Source organism: Mangifera indica, chromosome 8, assembly GCF_011075055.1.
Source record: "Mangifera indica cultivar Alphonso chromosome 8, CATAS_Mindica_2.1, whole genome shotgun sequence".
Lineage (NCBI taxonomy): Eukaryota > Viridiplantae > Streptophyta > Magnoliopsida > Sapindales > Anacardiaceae > Mangifera > Mangifera indica.
In genome coordinates, this window is record NC_058144.1 from 5,691,874 (window position 1) to 5,709,661 (window position 17,788).

At 36.1% G+C, this 17,788-nt stretch overlaps 2 protein-coding genes and 1 pseudogene across 16 annotated transcripts; all 3 read left to right on the plus strand.

Annotated features, from left to right (window-relative positions):
• The first annotated feature begins 337 nt into the window (after positions 1-337).
• Positions 338-1,889, plus strand: LOC123222908 (acid phosphatase 1-like). Its single transcript, XM_044645929.1, has 3 exons — positions 338-792; positions 1,228-1,437; positions 1,548-1,889. The coding sequence occupies exons 1-3, from the start codon at positions 401-403 to the stop codon at positions 1,723-1,725; spliced, it is 780 nt and encodes a 259-aa protein (XP_044501864.1). The 5' UTR covers positions 338-400; the 3' UTR covers positions 1,726-1,889.
• A 2,631-nt stretch (positions 1,890-4,520) lies between these two features.
• LOC123222360 (protein PHOSPHATE STARVATION RESPONSE 1-like) lies at positions 4,521-11,020 on the plus strand. 15 transcript variants are annotated; one of them, XM_044645078.1, is made up of 10 exons: positions 4,521-4,796; positions 5,457-5,550; positions 6,277-6,376; positions 6,469-7,089; positions 7,195-7,405; positions 7,487-7,563; positions 7,720-7,759; positions 8,436-8,493; positions 9,458-9,527; positions 9,784-11,020. In XM_044645078.1, exons 3-10 carry the CDS (start codon positions 6,371-6,373, stop codon positions 10,141-10,143), a joined length of 1,443 nt encoding a protein of 480 aa, XP_044501013.1. In that variant the 5' UTR covers positions 4,521-4,796; positions 5,457-5,550; positions 6,277-6,370; the 3' UTR covers positions 10,144-11,020. The 15 variants fall into 15 exon arrangements, with proteins under 15 accessions (XP_044501013.1, XP_044501002.1, XP_044501014.1 ...); XM_044645067.1 differs by having other exon boundaries at positions 4,521-5,550; positions 6,277-6,328; positions 6,435-7,089; XM_044645079.1 differs by lacking the exon at positions 5,457-5,550 and having other exon boundaries at positions 4,521-5,265.
• Positions 11,021-11,621: 601 nt separating this feature from the next.
• LOC123222359 lies at positions 11,622-17,251 on the plus strand (annotated as a pseudogene).
• The last annotated feature ends 537 nt before the right edge of the window (positions 17,252-17,788 follow it).

Here is a 17,788-nt window from a genome sequence, read left to right on the forward strand (position 1 = left end):
AATCTAAATAATTTCTGAATTAAAATTCACCATCTAAAACAACCATTTTATTGAAGTTTACTCTACTATGCCTCTCATGTGAACTTAAGAAGGTTTATGTATGAAACATTATGCTCATCTATTCTGAAGACAAAAAATGATCAAATCACATGCTAGATTGGAGTTGATAAACAGCAGACACAAAAAAAAGGGGAACAGAATGAGCTGTATAGCATAAATATCCCTTGTTGTCGTCATATTCATTAATAACAATAATTTACTCCCATCATTTTATTAAATCTTTCCCATGTGATTTTCTACCCCACAAGTCAGTAGATAAAATCATCACACCATACCCCATATCAGTCTCTATCTTTTCACTTTCAATCCTTTTCTCATTTCCTCGTCTCTCTCTGTCTCTATGCAAATGGCAATTGCAAACTTGTTCTTGATCACATTGGTATGCACAAGCCTCTTCATTGGCTTAGCACTTGCTGACTGGAACATTTTGAACCATAGAAAGAAGCATGGGGTGGGAGATGGCTTGAAAAACTACTGTGAAAGCTGGAGGATCAATGTTGAACTTAACAACATAAGGGAGTTTGAAGTTGTGCCCCAAGAATGCATAGATCATATAAAGAAATACATGACTTCATCTCAGTACAAGGCTGACTCTGAGAGGGCCATTGAAGAGGTGATTCTCTATTTGAGCGGTTGCTGCAATTTGGAAGGTGATGGTAAAGATGCTTGGATATTTGATGTTGATGATACTCTTTTTTCTACCATTCCTTACTTCAAGAAACATGGTTTTGGGTAAGCCCATTTTTCTCAGATTAAACTTTACTTTCACTAATGTAGGTTCAGAAGTCTAGTACAGTACAAAAATAAGTATGTATCTGCACATTTCTAAAAATCCTGTAGATCAGACATTCTTGATGCTGTAAGTAGGATTTCCTTTTGATGGGATCTATAGGTTTGCTAGCGTTAAATGACGCCATTCCTCTTGGCCATTTCACCATATGAGGATGGACCCATTTCGCCATTCCTCTTGCCCACAAGCGGCCTGAGAACAAATGCCACAAGCCCATTTCACCTTATCAGAAGCTCAAAACTCCAATATAGGTTTTCGGACAGATCCTAATCATCAGATTTATAATTGAATTACATTACCAAAATGTTGTGGAATGGGAGTGTCAGTTTTTCCATTAATGTAAGGTTGTTCTATGTTTCAATTGTAAATTAAAACAGGGGAGAGAAGCTGAATGCGACATCTTTGGAATCATGGATGAAAGAGAGCAAGGCACCGGCTCTTAAGCATACACTCAAGCTCTACCATGAGATCAAACATAGAGGGATAAAGATTTTCCTAGTCTCTTCAAGAAGGGAAACTCTAAGATCTTGCACTGTTGACAACCTCATCCATGTTGGATACCATGGATGGACTAGACTTGAATTAAGGTTACTTCATTCTCCACCTCTTAATTTCTCTTGGTTTAATTCTTTTTCAGGGCCTAGTGGGGTTTATTTTAATTACCTAATTTTTATTTTACCACTGACTGTGCATACAGGGCCCTGGATGATGAATGCATGAAAGTGCAACAATACAAGTCTGCAGTGAGACAAAGATTGAGCGATGAAGGGTACCGCATCTGGGGCGTTGTTGGAGATCAATGGAGCAGTTTCAATGGACTCCCCAGTGCAGAAAGGACCTTCAAGCTACCAAACTCCATGTACTACCTATCATAAGTTCAACCTAGCAAACATATTTCATTTATCATCTGTCCGAAAAGTCTCCTACTGTGATCTTATTATATGTTGTTGTTGTGTTTCTTTAATACCCTCTTGGGATTGTTGTTAAGAAGTTTTGGGAAGTGTCGTAAGTGAAATGCTAAAACTCAATTTAATGTTCATTCAACCATACTTGAATTAAGGTAAAAGTGATTAGTGATTCTTAGTAGATAAGGTTTTGATCTTTCTTTATCATATGTGCAAGCGGAAGACAGAACCACTTTGCAAAACAGAATGATGCCGCACGATGAAGTTGCATGACATGAAAATCTTGCCAAGTAGCAATGATTTGTATTGAAATAGGTATGACAAAGGGGCAGGGAGGGTCAAATACTGTAATTCTCGTCTTCATCCCAACTCCATCTACAGGAATGACGGAGAATAATCGTTCCCTCTTTACAGGAAAATTTTTCCTCTCCTTCTGTTCTCATCCCCATGTGAAAAATTGCCCCCCTCTTCCTTTTACAAAAAATTAATGAAATATTTATTAGGTGTCAAATTATATATATAATTATTTAAGAATAATTTAATATTTAAGAGTTTAAAAAATATATAAAGAAGAATATAAATTAATAAGAATACGAATTGAAAATATATATTTATTTCAATTCTTTAACTATCTTATCTTTATTTCTATCGAGGAATTTCTTTCTCACAAAGGCCGAATTACCATCCCATATTGGAACTTATGGCAGTTTATCTCTTAGTTTCCCACTCACGCAGAAGCTTCCTGAATCAAAATCTCTGACAACAGTTGTGGTGAATATTCTAGCTTTGGGTATCCATATAAAGTAGATAATGCGTTTTATAAAAGAATATAGAAGTTGTTCTTCAGACTGGGGGAGGGGATAGCTTCTTCTTGTGACATAAGCTTGACTCTCCACTAGTTATAAGTTGCATGACTGCCCAAGGGTGAGTGGAAATTAACATTCTGTTTACCGCATAAACATGATTACAAGTTTCAAGTAATGAATTGGACAAACAGTTGACACCTCAAAATTTTCACAGGAAAGTTGGGGTAATATCAATAGAATCACAGGAATAGCAAGACACTGAGATGAAGTGGCAAAATGTCACTGTATAAGCCCTGGTTCTGGCTTGTCTTTTTCTATGCAAAGATGGAGCTTGTTGGGGGTTATTTTGTCTTGTGAGAGTGGGAGACAAAATCATTTATTTCACAAACATTCAAGAACGCAAATTCCATTTGTTTGGCAACAAGAGAAGTAGAGATTTTGTTTTGTCTAGATTGTATTCAAGAACGACAAGACTTTAAGATATTGGATAAGATTTATAAATAATTAGTTTGATATTATTAAGTAAATAAAACCCTCAATAAATTAAGAATTTATTTTTTAAATATTATAAAAAAAAATTAAATTTTTACATTTTATTTTTAAAATATTATCTTTTACTATTTAAATCAAGGTTTTTAAAACCGGAACGGAGTAAAAACCGTTTTGAGTATTAGTTTCGGTCAAACCGGTCAAACTATTTGAATCAGTCGGTTCGATCGGAATTCTAGTTTTATATACTAACTTTAAAAAATTATATTTAATTATATGTGTTTTACATACTAAATTTTATATTATGCATACTTTTTATAATTAATAAAATATATGTGTTATTAAATATAAATTTAATAAGTGATAACCATTAACTTTGCATCAAAATAAAACATATATATTAAAAAATTCAATTCAATAAACATATGCATTATTGAACACCCAAACAAAACACAAATAAAATACATGCATTAAATAAAATTCACAAGCACTAAAATTGAAAGCCTGTTAAGGTAAAATTTACAATATTACATATTGACTTGTTGACCAAATTATAAGAGGGAATTGCTGTAGAATCATCTTTACAATTATCCAAAAAAATTAATGTACACCGTTTGACCAAAATTTAAAAAAACTGCAGTATGTTTCAAAGTTTAAAACTTCAAACAAACTTCACAATAAACAAAAAGTTTACAACAACAACGGGATTTAAAGCTTTACAAACAACCAACTACCGTCATTGTCATCTTGTGAGCCTGCGATTGAAACCAACACCTCTCGGCGGCGTCGTTGTCTTCATCGTCAGCAAAAGATGAATCAACAGCGCTGAAGCTGAAGAATGTCGTCACTTGCAGCAACTCTTCTTCTGCATGCACAACAAGGAAAGGAAGAAGAAAAAATAAAAGGTTTTATAGTTTTTATATGAAACCTTGAACCGGAAATCACTTAAACCGGTTGGACCGTGGTTCAGATGCGAACCAGTGGTTCGACCATTGTCCAATCCGATTTTAAATCTAAAGCGATTCGATCTTCTATAGTATTTGTTTACGATACCAGTTTACGATCTATCCAATTAGGCCGATCGATTCGATCCAATTTTTCAATCCTTGATTTAAATTATCTCTTATTCCATCTCTTCCAATCAATCCGGTTGGGTGGCGTGGCGTTTGTCATGTAAATATGTTAAATATGGTAAATTTTCCGGTTTTACGTTATCAACTTATCCCTTTTTGACATGTGCTATTCCAAATTTGACCATCATAGGATAATTATTATTCCATAGAAGGCCACCAGAAAGAAAATAATTAAAAATTAGGAAAATAAAAATGTGGCTTTTCAGGAGACTGAAAGGACATTTCTCTAGTCATAGGACAAAACCCTAACTCCACGTGCGCCGGATCACATATTGCATCACTCTCCAATCACACGCTCCTAAAGTGAACCGCCAAAACTTGACATGCACTATTTATTTCATCTCCCACAGAGTTTAACACGCACGCGTTCCCCAAAGCGCATGGACCAATCACTGTTCTTTAATACTACAGACGCCTCTCCAACGCGAAGAGAGAAAGAAACGAACTAGAAGGCGCACTAATCACCGTTCTCTGAAGTACCATTTCACTCAGCTGCTCACCCAATTTACACCACCTGCCTGTCTCCTCAGATATTTCTGTCGTTTTTTTTAATTTAGTTTTGATTCGATTCTTTTGTAGTTTCAATTTCGAGAGGTTTCTGCTTAAGTTATTGGTGAGAATTCGGCAATGCCCATTGGATAATTTTCTACACAAATTTTCCTTTTTTTTTCCAGGAAGAATTCCAGTATACCCATTTGCTGTTTTGACGTAATATTGTTGTTTCAATCTCTGATAGGTTCAACTAGAATTTTGCTATTTCGATTTTGTTATTGTTATTATTTTCATTTTTAATGCCTTTGCATGGTATGATTTTCATCAACTGCTCTGCGTGGTGAGGGGCCTGACCATCTTGTTTTGGATTTCTTGTTTTTAAATTGATTGGTGCTGGTCAAAATTTCGTTTTTTCAACTAAATTTGATTTGGTTTTTGTATATTAATATGAGTTTTGATCAATTGTTGAAGGATGAAGGAAACAAAAATTTGTTTGGTGGAGCTAACTAAACTGTCATGATGTTATAGCTTTGCTAAGGGCTAGCATTAAACATCGTAAAATTGTGAAGCTTTATTAGGACACTGCTATTGTAAGGCTTTGTTCCTTTTGGCAATTCAAATGAGCATGTCTGGTGGTGTATTGACTGACTGTGATATTGTTTAGGTGTTTCGGTCATGAATGTGGAGTTTTGTCTTGTTTGGTTGATTATAATCTGCGCTTGGTGTTTGACAAAAGCATGTTCTTGAAGTGGCATTAATTATCATATATCTGATATGCAAGGTCTTCACCAGTGGAAACAACACTGCATGTACTTATCAAATGAAAAAAAAACATAGTATCAGAATCTTGAACTTCAAGAAACCATCCTGTGACTGTAAGTATAGTTTGAGCAATAGGAAATTTTTGGTGTATGAATAATCTTTATGGCAGTATTAGCCACTCACGGGTTTTTCACGGGATAAGCTGATCTTTGTTTTTTTTTTTTGTTCCCCAGTAAGTTAAGCTGATCTTTGTTGACATGAGTTATATCCTCCTTTATTTGCTTATTTGGAGGCTCTCGGAGATCTGTATGAAAACCATGACCTTTAAGCATGTAACACATGATTTTTTGATCCTTTATTATGATTGGCTCAGTTAACTGAGCCCGGATGTCATTGTCGTAGAGTTCGGTAATCTGCAGAACCTAAATGATTTAAGGCCTCCTCCTAAGTCATTGTATTGTACAATATTTTGACAACTGACGACCTATTGTGTTATACTATTAAGGTTCACCCTAAAATATCTTTTTGCATGTGATACAAACTGTAAATTAATTGGTTTTCCCAGCGTTTGAGTTTAAGGACTTATTCCCATGATCAAGGCTCTGCCTTCGTTTTGTGCTGTTTTATGTGTTTGCAACATTAAAAATTTGGCCACAGTTTTGGATTGCATTCACTGAAGTGCTTTATTTTGTTCTGCCATAACCATGGACATCTCTATCCTTGTCTATATGTTTTCTTTGCAGTTGGTGCCTCTCTTGACTATTCATGCAACAAAACAATTTATATAGGGCATTCCGTTGTGGTCCTTTTGATTTATTAACTTTTCTTTATTATGGCAGATATGAGTTGATGACCTTTCCCTTGATACTATATTGGAAACCAGTAAGGAAGGTACTCTCAGTAATCTTTCGTTTGGTGGTGTTCACATGAGAAATGCAGGTGCAGAAACTTAGATACTGTCAGTTGAGTGAATTACAATTTTTTTAAAATTTTCAAGGATAACAATGGAGGTACATCCTATATCCATTCAGAGATCAGGTGCTAGGCAGCTCTGCAATTTGGGGGTGTCTGGAACAATGTCATCATCATTACCAGTCCTTCCAACCCATCTGGAAGATACATATCCCAAGTTACCACATTCTCAACCACTCTCTATGGAAAGAGAAGTTAGGACAAGGCCACAAACCCATGGACCTCATGTACCATCAAACAGTGGAGTAGTTGATCACATGTTTTTGTCTTCATCTGAATTTTCGAGTGATCTTCATTATTCATCTGTATCATCTCACCAAAAGCATATGAACTCTCCTTTTATTTCTCAATCATCAACAAATGCTGCATCCTTGCAACTACCACAATCTTCCCATTCAGGGATGCCTAAGTTAACAACATCCAGTCATTACTTAAAAGAGAGTAGTTCTTCTTGGTGTCCAGAGTCACTGCCGGTTTATCTTGATTTTCCTGTAAACACTCCTGTCCACAATAGTCAAATAGAAAGCAGTAATTGCAGTGATGTCATGTCATCAGAGGACTCAAGTAAAAGAAATGATTGGCAGGACTGGGCAGACCAGCTAATCACTGATGCTGCTGCTTTGGGTTCTAACTGGAATGAGCTTCTTGTTGACACCAATATGACTGACCTGGAACCAAAGGTTTGAGCCTTCTCACTAAAAGTGGTGATTAAGATGCCTTCGCAAAATAAACTAAATACTTTCCAGTGCTATTTTGTACTTCATTTTCCAATTTTGATGAATCAGATGCCATACCATGTTTCCAAACCACTAACAAGTATTCCAGCACATCAACCCCAAGTTCATCACCATCTTACTGCTCCTTTTGGAGAAATCCGATCTGCTGTTACCCCCTCTTCCACTCAAAATAGTGGCCCAGCCAAGCCACGCATGCGTTGGACGCCAGAACTTCATGAGGCCTTTGTGGAAGCTGTTAACCAACTTGGTGGCAGTGAAAGTGTGTTTCTTTCCTGTCTCTTCATTGTCTTAAATTATAAGGCTTATGCTGCTGTTCATTTGATTTGTTTTTAACTCACAGGAGCTACTCCAAAGGGTGTGCTGAAGCTCATGAAAGCTGATGGCTTGACTATTTACCATGTTAAAAGCCACTTGCAGGTACAAGCACTTCTTCTATTTCTGGAGGTCACTTTGTTGTTCAATTAATTTATTTGTGTGTGCATGCCAGCACATGCTTGTTAGTGTGTGTCTGTATGCATGTGTATGAATGTATATTATTCTTTTAATTGTAAATATTTTCTCCTTAAACTGCAGAAATATAGGACAGCAAGGTTCAGGCCTGATTCATCAGAAGGTATGTAAAAGTGGCTTCCAAGTTTGATAGTTTCTACTATTATAATCAGCTTCTTCATGCTGATACATTGTGCATTTCTTTAATTGCTTGATGGAGTTGGGTAGTTGGGAAGGGGAAGGTTGTTCACCTTTGGATCTTGTGGCTCTTTGCGGAAAATTGAATTTTCAGACTTGGATAATTTCCCCGATGTTATTATGTATACAATTTTACCTCTCACATATATTTCCATACCCTCTTGTGTACACTTAGCATGCAATTTGAGCAACTCATTGTGAGAGATCAATGTAGAAGCCCTTCACAGATACAGAGAAAGGGAAGCAGAGCCATATGGTTGGGAATTTTGAATCTTGTTAAGAGTAGTTTAACAGTTTTATATATGTTAAGACAATTGATAGTCTATTCTGCATACTTGATTGTCATTTTCCTATTAAGCTCCCCAGTTCAATTTGTTCTGTGAACACTATACTTCTGTGGATTCTCAACATTCTGCTCCAGAAAGCACTTTAGATTAATATTGATGAACCCTATGGTTTTTCTTCCTTTTTTTTTGTACCTAAACGGTTTGATATTTTTGGCAGAGATATGTTGACTCCTTTTTATGTGTGATTCCTGACTTACACAAAGATATTGTTGGTAGAATGCATTTAAGATAATCTAGTGCTCTCTATTGTTGCAGGATCCTTGGAGAAACGATTAACTCCTCTTGATGAAATATCATCTCTTGACTTAAAAACGTAAGTCTTTACTCATTTATGTATGGAAAATTTTTAATTATATCATGTGATATATTGATTTGTTAGTGTCTTGGTTATTGTCATTTCATGTGATACTTGTTTGGGAACTTTGTTACCACAACCTAATATGCACCGTGTGGTAACATTCATAGTGATCTGTGTATGAATGTGATTGAAATATGGGAAATCGTAAGGATGAAGGATCATGTTGAAATAGCAGAAATTTTTTGAAATTGGAGTTTTAATTTCATTTTCTGTGTACTGTTTGAGGTGCCACTTCCACAGGTAGCTTTCATCGTAAAACTGTAAGGGTTGATAAGTAGATGTTTCTTGGCCCCTGCAAAGATGTGAAGTCTTATATTTTGTTTTAAGTTGCGGTATCCGTGAGTTTTTAATGTTTTTCTTTTATAATTGTATATGATGAGGAAGTTAAAATGTAGAAAGCTTTCCCATTTTTCATAGATGTATCTGATTGTTAAGCCAGTTTAAGAGACCTGATTAAAGAAAACTGCTTTGAGAGTGTGCAACAAATTCATTGCTCCCTGCCTTTTTCAGTATGTCCATGTGCTTTTTGTTTGGTCTTTATAAGAGAACCTTTTGCTAATTTAGTGTCATAATAGATTAGGCAGGTCAACGGAGTGCTTAAATGAGTTGTATTGTCCGGAAGGAGGCTTTGCCAGTAAATTTAATTGTTTGATTTAGGCCGGTTTATTGAGTATAAAATGGGATTACAATAAAACTCTCTATTATCATTTGAAAATTGAGCCTTTCAAGGATCTTTAATGCATCTAGTTTTAAACGAAGTGACTCTGAAAAGAGGGTGGTTGTTTTAAGGAGTCCATATCAGGGTCCACGAGGTCTTTTCTGTAGTTCAACCTTCTTTACAAGGTTTCTGTATAGTTGCTTCCTTGTTTGTGTTTGGTGTTATACTTTATCATATTATTTTTTTTGGTGTTGATGGCAGGAGTAGTGAAATTACTGAAGCACTGCGATTACAGATAGAAGTTCAAAAGCAGCTGCATGAACAACTTGAGGTATCAATTTGTCCTCCTAAGGGATTCTATTTTTTGTATGATTTCTGCTTTGGGGTCTAAAGTATATAGGATTTTGAGTGCCTGTTACGTTTGACCTTAATCCTGTAATTGATTCAGAAATCCCCTTAATTTATCTAGCATATATTTGGTTGTGCCATATAATAGTTATCATATCTGTCATTCTCCGCATATATATATATATATATAATTATTATACAGAATATGTGGTTGTATTAACTATATTTCTTCTATGCAGATTCAAAGAAATTTACAGCTGCGGATAGAAGAACAAGGAAGGTGTCTGCAAATGATGTTTGAGAAGCAGAAGTTGGACATTAACAAGCTGAAATCATCACCATCAAATCTGGAGAATCCCTCTACACCATCTGCAGATGCAATTGAAGATTCCCTCACAAAAAGTGAATTAAAGGGCACCAAGGTGGACCATGTAAAGAAAATCGATGACAAAATTAATGCCAAAGCTTCATCGGAAGAAAGCTCTCAGGAGATTAGCAAGAAGCAAAAGACACCTAATGCAGAAACTTTGGAGAGTGCTGAGCCAAATGTTTCAGAGTCAAGTTCTCAACCCTCAAAGCGTCCCAGAACTGATGAATAGGACATGAGCATAAAATGACAAGGCAATACTCATTCAAAGGAAGATGTTCATATTGAGTTAAAGATGGAGTAAGCTAACTTATCTAAATGGATAGAGCTTTTTGAAGTCCTCTCCCCTGGTTTTTCTAGACAATTGCTTATGCACTCTTATTTTCAGTTGGTAAACAATGTTGATAAGAAGTTAAGCATTATAATTATGGGCTTCAACTCCCCTAACTGTGCCCCGTTTAAGTGAGGTACCTGAAGCTGATGTTTGATAAACTAATGCTGCTTTGGGTTCTAACTTAATTTGGAGCAAATAGATGAACAGGAAAGGTACCTGAAGCTGATGCTTGATAAACAAAAGTAATTGGCAAACTTGAGGCATCATCATCAAATTTGGACAATCATGGATCAATCTGTGACAGTCAGTGGCAAATCTATGTTGGAAGAAAGCTGGCAGGAGTTTGGGGGCACAAGGGAAAAATCATTCACATGAAACACAGGCTCATGAGAATGCTGAGCCAGCATAATCTATCTTGTGAATTAACTTCTGAACCCTCAAGTATTCCAAGAATACTGGATGAGTGAGCCTTACTAGCTTCAGACAACAAGGCAATAGTAATTCTTACCCGTGGAAGATTTTTATTATTATAGCGGACAGAGCTTCTTTTGCAGTTTGAATTCCTCTTCCTTGTGTAGTCACCAAGTTCATGTCAGCCATCGCTGGGGAGACTCTCCTGTTTAGTCGACTGAATAATGTGGATAAGAAATATAAGCCTGAAGCCTCCTACATAAAATGCCTGAATAAATTGGCATAACCAAAGCCAAAATAGTCTATTTCTTACTGTAATGTACTATAATCCCTGCTATATGAAATTAAAGTTACTTATGACAAATGGACCATATAAGAAGTAACAGTCTAATCATGGGGTCTATCTATATTCTTTGGATTGACATAATTGATGCTAATAATACACACTAATTCAACTGAACTAGCGGCTAATATTGACCTAATTATGCAAGTAAAACTACTATAAGATGCCATAGTTTGATGCCCGTATTAATGATTAAAATCCATTTCCTATGAAGTATAGTATTGAGAAAGAAGAGGAAGGCAAGATTTATCTAATATGCATAGAGTTCTATTTATTAGTTTTGTAAAAAGTTAAGATCAGGAACATATCACTACTCGCTCGGTAATTAATTTATGATAGACCTCATTAACTGACTTGGAGATTAATGTGCTTTAAATGGACATGGTTCAGCAATGTGCTTTAATTTTTTTGTTCAAAGAGTGTATTCAAACAGTTGGAAGAGACATCTATGATCAAGGTGGTGAAATTTGCTCGAGCATGGGGACTAGAACCAACAGCGATGGCATCTCAATTGTCCAGGTCCTTTGCAGGAAGTGGTAAGAATGACATGTTATTTCTCTTCATTAAAATATACTCAATATTGGTGGTCATTTTTCTTTTTCTCATTTTAGAAACATTTTTGTTTGCTTACGAGTTGATGTTGGGTTGGTTTGTAGTTACTGGAAAGGATTTTGGGGGTGATTTAGAGGCTTACGGTAGCACGGAGTGGAAAGAAAGAGTTGAGAAGTGGAAAACTAGGTAAGAAAAGAGAGGATTAGTCACCAAAGATGATGGAGGCAATGACCAAGGGGATGAAGATGACTTCCTGTAAGCTAAGAAGCACGGAAACGCACAGCAGTGTGTGTTTCCACGAATCCGAAACGTTCCGGTTTCCGAAACGGCCCGAAACTGGTACGAAACGTTTCGGGGCCGTTTCCGTAATTTGAGATAAAAGGGAAACGCGTTTCCTTAACCTAAAGAGCTTCCTATGCATACCAGGATTCTGAAAGTGAATCATAAATGGATTCTGAAAAGATTTTGAAAATAAATAACAAAAATAGTTCCCTACACGTAATACTCTTCTGGGCGTCTTCTTCTTCTGCTGGGCATCTTCTTCTTCTGCTGGGCATCTTCTTCTCCTCTTTGCTGTCAATCTCCTTTGCCGTCAATCTGCTGGGGGTCTTCTTCTTCTGCTGGGTGTCTTCTTCTCTTCTTTGCTGTCAAAGTTTGCTGTCCTGGCGTCTTCTTCTTCTCTGAAACACTGGCTGGAAGAAAAGAATCTGTGAAAAAAGTATGAGTTCCGTGCTTCTTAGATGATATAAATTAATTTATATATATTTGAATTTAATGCATCTCTGAGGCAATATTATAATTCTGCTGCCTCTTCCAGATTTGTTAGCTTTCCAAGATTTGTTAGTTTCCAGAACTTTTATTTTATTATAAAACATATATTAAATTATTATATATAATATACTTTACATTAGCCTTTTGTTTAAAGTAGAATTAGCTCCATTAGCCTTTGCCGTCACATGCATGCTAGATTTAATACAGAACCGATGAAGTGGTGGGCATGTTTTGGTTCAAATGCTCCATTGCTTCAAAAGTTAGCATTCAGAGTACTTGGACAACCTAGTTCCTCCTCTTGTTGTGAAAGAAATTGGAGTACTTATTCCTTCATTCATTCAATTAGAAGGAATAAATTAATTCCAAAACGTGCAAAAGATTTGGTTTTTGTTCATAACAATCTTCGTTTATTGTCAAGGGTTAACTTTAAGTATTATGATGGTAAGGAGAAGATGTGGGATATTGGTGGAGATGACTTTGGGAGTATGGAAGATGTGGGAGTTCTTCAATTAGCCAACCTGTCATTAGATGAACCAGAATTGGAGTCTGTTTTTTTCGATGAAGATGCAAATGACATAATGGATAAGGAGAATGATCAAATAAAGAAAATACAATAAATATTTTACTATTTTTAAAATTTTTTTCTTATATTTTATTTGATGACTTTGATATTGAACCTTGGAAATTATTATTTTGATGAAATAATATTGAGTTTGTAGGTTGATTTATTTACATTGTGATAAAATATATTGATTTATATACATGTATATTTTCTATTTTAAAAGATGAATATATAAGTATTGATTTAATTTATACATACATGTTTCAAGAACTTGAATTTGTAATTTATTTTTGGTACAAAATTATTTTGTTATATGTTATTTTAAATTGGTTTGAAAAAATCAATTGTTGTATTTTTTTAATTAAAATATAGGTTATTGTATTTTTTATAAAAATTTCATATTTATAAAAAAAACCCTGTATTTTTTATATTTACACGTTTCCCCACGTTTCCGTTTCCTACTTTTTTAAGAAAATACGTTTCCACGTTTCCGTTTCCACGTTTCCACGTTTCCACGTTTCCGTTTCCGTGCTACCTAGCCTGTAAGTATTAGTCCACCAATTATGTAACTATGAAATAAGTTTGAATAAAAAACCATTCATTTATTGCTACAGTTTGGCCGAAGCTAGGCAACCACTGTGGCGAAAAGTCCCTATCCCTTCAAGCCAAATCAGCCCTTATCGCATAGTCATTATCATCCGTTTCATCATTCTGGGGTTTTCATTTGTTTCCGTATTTTAACTCCAGCGTATGATGCTTTTCCGTTATGGCTTATCTCTGTAATTTGTGAAGTATGGTTCGCCGTCTGTTGGATACTTGATCAATTTCAGAAATGGTGCCCCATAGCCCGTGAAACCTACCTGGATCGGCTGTCCGTGAGGTTTGAGCGCGAGGGCGAAACAAACCGCCTTGCCCCAGTTGATGTTTTTGTCAGTACTGTTGACCCTCTTAAGGAGCCACCAATCATTGCAGCAAACACAGTTCTATCAATCTTGGCCTTAGATTATCCGGTTGAGAAGGTGAACTGTTATGTATCTGATGATGGTGCTTCCATTCTGCTTTTTGACTCACTCGCAGAAACCGCTGAGTTTGCAAGGAGATGGGTGTCATTCTGTAAGAAGTATGCAATTGAACCAAGGGCTCCTGAATTCTATTTCAATGAGAAGATTGAGTACTTGAAAGATAAGGTGCATCCTACTTTTATGAAGGAGCGCAGAGCCATGAAAGTAAGCAACCCAACTCCGCAAATCTAGGTCATGTTTCACTTCGAATTAAGCTCATGGACTCTTTTTTGTATGTATTGTAGAGAGAGTATGAAGAATTTGAAGTGAGAATTAATGCATTGGGACCAAAGGCTCTGAAAAAAACCAGAAGAAGGGTGGGTGATGCAGGATGGTACCCCATGGCCCCAGAACAACACTCGTGATCATCCTGGGATGATTCAGGTTTTCCAATATCATCTTTGATACTTCTCCTTCTTTTTTCTTCTCGAAGAATTTTTCAGATTTTATAAGATTCAGTCTTGCTTTGCAGGTATATTTGAGAAGTGAAGGTGCACTTGACGTAGAAGGTAAGGAGTTGCCTCATCTTGTGTATGTTTCGCGAGAGAAACGGCCTGATTATAACTACCACAAGAAAGCTGGTGCTATGAATGCTCTGGTGGGTGTCTCTTTAACCAAAGTTCAATTTTGTTTTTCGATTCTGTTGGCATCCGATAAATGGTTCGAATTTCTTTGGTTTGCTGTATATGATCACTAGGTTCAAGTCTCTGCAGTGCTTACCAATGTGCACCCTTCATGTTAAACTTGGATTGTGACCACGACATCAACAACAGCAAGGCTGTTAGAGAAGCTACGTGTTTCTTAAAGGACCTCCAGCTCGGGCAAAAGCTCTGCTATGTTCAGTTTCCACAGAGATTCGATGGTGTTGATCGTCGTGATAGATATGCTGATCGCAGTACTGTGTTCTTCGATGTAAGTCATACTAATTTAATAGATTCTTTGGTTTCAAATAGGATCAATTAGAATTGGGTAGCTAATGCCACCCATGTTCTGGCGACAGATCAACATGAAAGGCCTAGATGGAATACAAGGACCAGCTTATGTCGGCACAAGATGTGTCTTCAATCGGCAGGCATTGTACTGCTACGATCCACCTGTGTCTGAGAAGCGGCCCAAGATGGCCTGTGACTGCTGGCCTTCATGGTGCTGTTGTTGCTGTGGTGGTTCCAGGAAGTCAAATTCAGAAGAAAGGGGAAAAGCGAAGCTTGTTTTGTGGACTATACACCAAGAAGAAGAAAATGATGGGGAAGAACTAAGTGAGAAAAGGTTCTGGACATGTCTTTGATCTCGAAGAGGTTGAAGGAGTTGAAGGATATGAAGAGTTGGGGAAATCATCACTTTGTCACAGAAAAATCTTGAGAAGAGATTGGAAAGTCACCAGCTTTTATTGCTTCCATTGGGCTTTTGGGTATCTTTTTACATAAATAAACTCAAATTTATTTTAGTTTAGAAGTCTGACTCATTATATTCATAAATTAGAGTATAATGTCTTTTTTCTTTTGTCGATAGTTGGTCTGCTCTTAAATTTTGACAGTATAACGTTTTTTTTCTTTTATCGATAATTAGTTTACTCTTAAATTTTGACAACATTTTTGACATATCTGGTGTTATATTTTAGACAGTGGGAATTTGTTTTTTATAATTGTAACCTAAGGTATAGGCTTGTTGTGATATTTTTTTTTTCAGTTGTATTATTATTGTGTTTTGTTGCTTTAGAGGGTTGTATACTCATTCATAAGTTAGATATAATGTATCAGTTTATTTAGGTGATATCTGTGGTTTTACTTTTTACATTGAAAAAGTTTCCACTTTAAATTTTGTTATTCTTTTCTATTGTACTTGTTTTTTATTATTTGGTTTGGTAAAATTATATTTTAATTAATTGTTTATTATCACATAGTCTAATCAAGAGAGGAAGAGTTTAATTTTGATCTTGTTAATTTAATTGTTTTCTTTCCAACACCTTCCACTCTCAGGTGGTGGTCTCCCCGAAGGAACTAATAGCTCGTCACAAATCAAGGAAGCCATTCATGTGGTAAGTTGTGGCTACGAAGAAAAACAGAATGGGGCACAGAGGTAACAACTAATCAGCTCTTTTGCCTTCCATGTAAATTGTGGCTTTTATGACCAGTTCCCTTTTAGCAGATTGGATGGATTTATGGTTCGGTTACAGCAGATACCTTGACAGGATTTAAGATGCATTGTAGAGGATGGAAGTCTGTGTAATGCATGCCAAAGAGACCAGCATTCAAGGGATCAGCTCCTATTAATCTATCAGATCGATTGCACCAAGTTCTGCGATGGGCTTTTGGTTCTGTTGAAATTTGTTTCAGTCGTCACTGCCTATTATGGTATGGCTATGGAGGAAAGCTGAAGTGGCTTGAGAGGCTTGCTTACACCAACACCATTGTTTATCCTTTCACTTCCATTCCTTTACTTGCCTATTGTACCATTCCTGCTGTCTGCCTTTTGACTGGAAAATTCATCATCCCCACAGTAAGTATAATTCCAATTTGTTTTAGAAAATAATCATTCCCAAGTATCTCCTGCCACTAAACTCTAGTATGCAATTGCTTTTGTTTTAGCCAATCTCTTCAAAATTTGAGAGAAAATTTAATCTAAATTCTAGCTAGTAGGGGATTAGTATGAATAAATTGCTGAAAACTACCTAAGCTGAGCTTAAAATGCGTCTTAATTAGAAGATAACAGTTGTGTGGAAGTAGCATTTAGAACCAAAAAACTTGAGACATCAGCCATAATTTTTTTTTCTGACCAAAATTTTGGTTTCTGCAGTTGAATAATCTTACTATCATGTGGTTCTTGGCACTTTTCCTCTCCATCATTATAACAGCGGTGCTTGAGCTTCAATGGAGTGGTGTAAGCATAGAGGACTGGTGGCGTAATGAGCAATTCTGGGTTATTGGCGGTGTCTCAGCCATATTTTTGCCGTCTTCCAAGGCCTACTCAAGGTTCTTCCTGGAGTTGATACAAACTTTACTGTAACATCAAAAGCTGCAGAAGATGAAGAGTAGCTCTTCAAGTGGACTACCCTTCTTATTCCACCAACCACTCTTATAATCTTTAAAATGGTTGGTGTGGTGGCTGGAGTTTCTGATGCAATTTAAGCCTTCTGAGGCTTTTGCTTGGTTGTTTCTTCTAATGTTTTGAAGATTTTGAAAGCTCTGGTTAGTTTATATTAGGTTACAATCATGTAGTCCTACGTTTCTTTTTGTGTTGTCTAACATGATGCCACCGGCATCATGCATTCTTGAAAGATTTAGGGAAAAAAATCTGCGATTTGAAGAAGTACTGCATCAAACATGCTTCGGTTGAACACAATATTTACATTTTTAGATCGATGATCAAGTCACGGACATAACTTGCATTAAAGGAGGTCTCATACTCTAACATATAGTGCATATTTCACATATGAACAACATCTAAGCAGGATGCACTCTGCATCTAGACAATCAAATACCACTTTTGGATGTGCAATAGATAATTAATATCAAGTTAGTATCGTCTTCTAACATACTAAACGTATAACTCATGACATGAGATCAAGGATAATGTACAAAAAATGCTCTCTACTTTTGAGGTATTAAGTTCTTACATTTGAAATTTGATTCATGCCTAGGAGATTATACTGTCATGCGCAAAAACAGAGCATAAAGCGGCTCCAAAGATTATTCAACCTGTAAACAGAGCATCACAAGTTACACAAAGCGATGGTCGTGTAACTTGTGATGCCTAATAATAACTTGTACTAGTGTGCAAAACATTTCAAAGGGGTGTAACTCAGACTAATTGTGATGTAGTAGCCCTAAGACACACCACTCATCA

Excerpts from the sequence above, each read along its gene's own strand:
- LOC123222908 (XM_044645929.1), top strand. The coding sequence starts at position 401 with ATGCAAATGGCAATTGCAAACTTGTTCTTGATCACATTGGTATGCACA. Across the intron at positions 793-1,227 it reads TTCAAGAAACATGGTTTTGG|GGGAGAGAAGCTGAATGCGA; the intron begins GTAAGCCCATTT and ends AAATTAAAACAG. Across the intron at positions 1,438-1,547 it reads TGGACTAGACTTGAATTAAG|GGCCCTGGATGATGAATGCA; the intron begins GTTACTTCATTC and ends CTGTGCATACAG.
- LOC123222360 (XM_044645066.1), top strand. The coding sequence starts at position 6,442 with ATGGAGGTACATCCTATATCCATTCAGAGATCAGGTGCTAGGCAGCTC. Across the intron at positions 7,760-8,435 it reads CAGGCCTGATTCATCAGAAG|GATCCTTGGAGAAACGATTA; the intron begins GTATGTAAAAGT and ends CTATTGTTGCAG. Across the intron at positions 8,494-9,457 it reads TCATCTCTTGACTTAAAAAC|GAGTAGTGAAATTACTGAAG; the intron begins GTAAGTCTTTAC and ends TGTTGATGGCAG.